The 6,162-nt window shown below is 40.0% G+C and overlaps 1 protein-coding gene across 1 annotated transcript in view; it reads left to right on the top strand.

Annotated features, from left to right (window-relative positions):
- LOC104511349 (aminopeptidase Q) overlaps window positions 1-6,162 on the top strand; it is a 29,243-nt gene that overhangs the window by 18,273 nt on the left and 4,808 nt on the right. The window contains exons 13-16 of the mRNA XM_010153922.1: window positions 469-622; window positions 2,016-2,110; window positions 2,730-2,837; window positions 5,122-5,292. Coding sequence (XP_010152224.1) covers window positions 469-622; window positions 2,016-2,110; window positions 2,730-2,837; window positions 5,122-5,292 — 528 coding nt within the window. The remainder of the gene's footprint in view (window positions 1-468; window positions 623-2,015; window positions 2,111-2,729; window positions 2,838-5,121; window positions 5,293-6,162) is intronic.

Below are 6,162 nucleotides of genomic sequence, written 5' to 3'. Positions count from 1 at the left end.
TGCTAATTTCACGAATAGTGTGCACGTGAATTAAATGGTTTGATTTTCACAATAACGTATATTCCAGAAAAGAACCCGTAATGAAAACATGTTGTTTAGCAATAAAAATACAAATGTATTATCACTCAAACCAGTGCCCTTTTCCTTCATTTTGTTCCGGTGAGACTGCCGCATGCTGTAAACGTGCCTGCGCTGTATCCCGCAGACGCGAGCGGAATGCAGGCTGCAGGCTGCCGTGCTTCCTGCCAAGGCTGCCCTACTGCCTTGATGGTGGCACTGTGCATGTTTTGAGAGTTCCGCTCTTAAAAACACTGTTGCTTTATATTATATTTTCCCTCTGATTTTCTGGGTAACTCTCCACACAGCCTGCGGATGCTCTGTTGTCACTTTCATAAACAGATGTTCCTGGTAGGTAATAAATGTGAATATGTGCACCCAAGTATGAGGGTTTTTTTTATTTTCAAACAGGTTTGGGTACACTGAGATTGAAACAGCGCTTGAACTCACAAAGTACCTTGCCAGAGAAGATGAACTCTTCATATGGAACGCAGTACTGCTAAACCTAGTACCCGAGAATTTGGAAAGTACTCTGAAGAACTATGAAGTGTATCCCCTTATAAAGGTACCACTTCTTTTGTTATTAGGCAGAGAGACCAGGCCATTTAAGTAAACCGGACTGAAATGAATGCTTTTTAAATACTCCAGAATGTAATGGTGGCTATGATAGGTCATAATTCTTGTCACTCCTTCTGAACGACTTCGCCAACTTTTTTTTAAATAGGAGGAAATACTTATTTTTATATATCAATCAATGGTAAATATCACTGAATCTTGATCAATTTTATTGTAAAGCAGAAATATATTAATATTCTTTATATTAAGCTTGACCCTAGGTTTTTGTAAAAATGAGGATCTGGAAAATACAGCTGTCAGTCAGTAGTAAGTAATGGGAGTGACACTGCTGTGTGTAAGGGGTACACAGTGTGCTCAGCCTCTGTGGTTCATACTGCCTTCCACTTCATTGACAGAAAGAAGGAACCAGGTTTGGACACTAAATGACTTATTTCCTCCAATATTTGAGCTACCTGGGATGATACTGTTTTATTCATTTCCTTGACTCCTACTTGAAGAAAATTTTACTTTTATTTAAAGTACAATCCCAGAGTTCTAGTCCTCTTAAGTTCTACAATCATAGAATCATAGAACGGTTTGGGTTGGAAGGGACCTTAAAGATCACCCAGTTCCAACCCCCCTGCCATGGGCAGGGACACCTTCCACTAGACCAGGTTGCTCCAAGCCTCATCCAGCCTGGCCTTGGACACTTCCAGGGATGGGGCATCCACAGCTTCTCTGGGCAACCTGTCCCACTGCCTCACCACCCTCTCTGGGAAGAAGTTCTTCCTGATATCCAATCTAAACCTCCCCACTTTCAATTTAAACCCGTTACCCCTTGTCCTGTCACTACAGGCCCTTGTAAAAAGTCCCCCCCAGCTCCCTTGTAGCCCCTTCAGGCACTGGAAGGTGCTATAAGGTCTCCCCGGAGCCTTCTCTTCTCCAAGCTGAACAAGTCCAACTCTCTCAGCCTGTCCCCATAGCAGAGGGGCTCCAGCCGTCTGAGCATCTCCGTGGCCTCCCCTGGACTCGCTCCAACCAGTCAATAATCTTCTGATGTTGAGGGCCCCAGAGCTGGACATAGTACAGAAATGTTTAAAATAAGTGAGAAGAACAAAACATTTTCTATTGAGAAGTTCTTTTTCTGTCTTTTCATCTGAGAATGAGCATTTTTTTCTTTCATAAAAAGTGCAAGCGTCCTCCAGATGTGAAATGTTAACTTCCCAGTCTGAATGCATGTACAAGTGCGTTGAATTTAAGCCCAAATTTATGTACTTTATTTTAATGTGCTGTGTTGTCAAGAAATTAATAGTGGTAAATACTTAGGATAAATCTGAATAAGTAACAAAAAATAAAAACTTGCATCTAAATTAAAGTAATTTTTCTTTCCCTTCTTTTAAAAGAAATACCTTTTAAAGAGAATGTTGCCAATATACCATTATTATGCAGGTTTTATTCGTCAAAATGTTGATGCTTTGCAAGATGACTACTTTGCTCAGTAAGTATTCTGCTTTTCTCAAAAGTTTGTTTTGTTGTGATTGGATCTGATACACTGCAGGTTTCTTCTGTAAATTTAAATTCAAGATACAGGAAAAATGCTCTTAGTATTTTGAATGTAACTGATTTGTTATTTTTACTCTCCCATAATTGTGTGTTACTTATGGTGATACCTCTAATGAAACTGCAGTACCAGGATAGTTTGGGATATTTTCAGCCTAGTTAGTGAGAATGAAAGATGATAATTTAATGAATAATAGTTTTTATTCATTGGAGAACAGACTCAACAGCTGCTGCTAATGGGGGAAAAACTGAGACCAGTCTTGAGTATCAGAGTGATTTGAACTAGATGCAACTAGGCACTTAAAACTACCCAGAGTGATACACCCCACTTAAAAGAAAATAAGAAAAAAGACAGGCTACCTTGGTAGTTTCATTAACGTCCATGAATTTTTATGTCATTAACCCATTATTGGTAGTTTAATTTTTTATTAAACCTCAACTGTTTCTAATAGAGATTCTCCTGGGTTAACAGCATCATGTCAAGTACATGCACAGTTTAAGTACTCCAAATGTGGAATACATATCTTTTATTCTTGCTGTTTTGGCTTCCCTTCAAGAGCGTATTTGGAAAAACTTTTTGCAACAGCGTGCTTGCTGGGCCTCCAAGACTGTTTGAACCTGTCAGCAGAACTCTACGCTAAGTGGATGGACAACCCTGATTACAAGTAAGAATATTGATAATGTGCTCTTAGAGGGGTGCGTGCGTGAGGTGGATAGTTAAAGGGCCATTAAATGGGGGAGGCAGAATGAGAAATGCTCGAACAGGCTGCTCTTCTTGCTCGAAAGAATGAGAGCATTTACGCCTGGCTGTCATCCCCTCCCCCAAACCCCTATTCTTCCCCAAATCCCAGCTTTATGATGATTTCATAATTATTGCTTTTTATGTAGATTTTACAGGCTGGAGGATGCAGGTTTTTGCCAGGAAGACTAAAATCTGTTTAGACACATAATAGGTGAGCCTCAGGTTAGGGGTCATATCCCATACCATCCAGTCCTTTTGCTGCAGTACAGCATTAGGGTTATCATGTATACCAACTCAGCTTCTAAGCCCCTCTTAGCAGTACTGAGTGAAATGATGTTTGGGTGATACAGACGTCTGCCCGTGGTGATCCCCTCAAATTGCCTGGCATGTTCTGTGTTCCCATAAAGGGGTGCTGGGAACAGCTGTCAGTTCTTAGGCTAATTTTGGAGCCCAGTGGTCAGGTTTCTGGTCTGTGAGATTGGGGTTTGGGGTCCGCCAGGATCAGACTTTCTGTTTTCGAGTATTGCATTGTTAAGGAAAATTTACGATGTATTGAAATTCTTATTCTCTTTTCCTCCCTCTTTCTTTTTATGGTTTTCTATGCAATAGTCATATAGTTTTGGCACCGGTGAGTGAATATTTAAAGTTTATTATTATTTTTATTTGTTGGAGTGGTCATAAATATTTTTTTGTCACTTGTATCTCTCTTGATACATGTATTTGGCTAAGCAAACTGGACTTGTACTTTTGTCTGATTTTTTTTTTAAATAGCTTTGTAGTGATTAAGCTCATAAAAACCAGATTGTGCTTTGCAGTTAAACTGAAAAGTTTAAATAGCCTAAATACATTCTGCTGTGTTCCAGAGAGAATATTCCTATTAATCCATGCTGAAAGCAACAGTGCTGTGCTGAATTCTCAGAATGTTTTCAGAATAGTCACCTATCTCCCCTATTAATAACATTTTTTTTTCTTGGTGGAATACTAAATACCTTATCTGAGTTGAGCTGAAAAGTCTGTGAAATAGTTTGGCTGGTCTGTTTTTGAATTAGTTGAAGATTAATTTTGCTGTCCTTCCTGGCACTGAGATAGTTCAAAGGGTTTTACAGCCTCACACTTCACATGGGTATAAGTATGGAAAAGATTGCAACCACGAATTTTATTAAGTGAAAAAAATGGTCATGTTTTGAGGGAAAAAACATAGGAGATAAGAAACTTCTTAAGTTTCAAATGACACATCACAGCTCCTGTTCAATTAGAGAGGAGGCTTTTCATATGGTGGATAGAAAAGGAAAAGGGCATAATACATTTTGGCTCCTATTTCACAGACAGAACCCATTTTAGATGGTCTTACGTTCTCCATTCTGAGAGCAAAATCCATAACTGCACACTGTAGCTGTTCCACCACAGGTGGACCTCTGTTCTCACATCTGTGGAAGGGAGGCATGCTTTTCCCTGACAGCTAAGATAATCAACTTGCAGCGGAACATTTCCAAACAGTTCCTGGCAGAACTTAACTGGACTTGATGTGGTGCGTTTTTGTCTGCTCTGTGGGGATAACAAGCCAAGACCCGTGTGACTCCCAACCAGTTTCTCAGTTTTGCTCTTTTTTTGCCTATAGGAGTGAAGTGGAGCTAGCTAAATTAATATCTTCCCTGTGGTGCTGTTACTGATTGTCGGCTTTTGAAAGAAGGGAATGAGTTTAGCGGGAGGGAAAATGTTGCTGTACAGTTTAGTTATTTACTAAAGGTAACCCTATACTGATGTCGCCCTCAAAAATTAAGAAATCACTATGTCACTTGTGCGCTGGCTCCGTGAAGACGACACAAAATAGGCCAGCCTTCTTCCCAGAAGCTTGTCACATCTTCCCCAGGATCCAGAAATGAGAAAACCCTGGCAGGCACTCTTTAAAGGTGTGATCCGTGTCCCAGGCTGTGATGTGAGAGAGTGGCATTGATACTACTTGTACACAAAACACCTTGGTCCAGCTGTGCTAAAAGGTGTTTCTGGTTTGCCATTAAACAGCACGCTTTTGAATTGTTTGAATGATGAATAAAGCAATCCCATTTCCCAGCTATTTTTAGATTGCTATTTTTTACTTCCTTTCTTGTGCATCTTTTAACTGTAAATAGTTGTTTTCAGTGGTGTGTTAACTGTGGGTTTTCACTTTACAACGATGCAGTACCTTTTAACCATATTTTGCTTTACAGAATTCCCTTTTTAATTCGAAGAACAGTCTGCTGCTACGGTGTTGCCGTGGGAAGTGATAAAGAATGGGATTTTGCATGGGAAATGTATAACCGCACCGACTCCACGAAAGAAGATAAAGACATCCTGCTCTCTGCCATGAGTTGTGCCAAGGAATCATGGTTACTCTACAGGTGACCTTGGTCAAAGTATATCTTTGAGTATATAAAAGTAAACCGTAAGAACACAAATATTGTACTGTGCAAACCTGATGGAGGTTTGCCTGCCCCAGGAGAATATGGCTTACAGATGACTGGAAAAATCTTAAAAGAGTTTTCTTGTAGAGAAAGTATGATAAACAGGGCAAACACAAACGATCGTGCTGTTGGTACTGGTAATCGCTGAGAAAGGGATTTCCCAAGCTGATAGCTACTGCATCATGTGTAACACAGGGCCTGTGTACTGTCAATGCATCTAGTGACCTTTCTGACCTAAAATTATACCTTCAGGCTTTATAGCAGACTATGGCAACACATCCCATAATATAATTGCATGTTGTATGAAAACATGCTTCCTTTTGGTTTGTTTTAAGCCTATTCTGTGTTGGTTTTTAACCCATGGTTTTGGAACCCATTGACTGCCTTTACTCTCTGCACTGTAAGAAACAGTAATTATCATGATTTGCTTTGACTTATTTCCCTATCATTTATGATTTCATATAATTTTCACATATTCCTTCTCCCCTGCTTACTTTGTTTCCAAACTCAAGTGTCATAGTCTATTTAGCCTCTCTGTGGAAGCCAAATCCAGGTCAAGGGCAAGCTCTTCACCATCTGAAGTGCAGACTCACACTGCAAAGTATTATTTTTTAAATTTCTAGCTTCATAGAATCATAGAATATCCTGAGTTGGAAGGGATCCACAAAGATCATTGAGTCTAACTCCTGACTTCATGTGGGGCAACCTAAAAGTTAAACCTCATCATAGAGTCACAGAATGGTTTGGGTTGGAAGGGACCTCAAAGATCATCTAGTTCCAACCTCCCTGCCATGGGCAGGGACACCT

Source organism: Eurypyga helias, unplaced genomic scaffold, assembly GCF_000690775.1.
Source record: "Eurypyga helias isolate BGI_N326 unplaced genomic scaffold, ASM69077v1 scaffold6756, whole genome shotgun sequence".
Taxonomy (NCBI): Eukaryota; Metazoa; Chordata; class Aves; order Eurypygiformes; family Eurypygidae; genus Eurypyga; species Eurypyga helias.
Note: the sequence above shows the minus strand (reverse complement) of the source record. Positions and strands in the feature narration are given on the sequence as shown.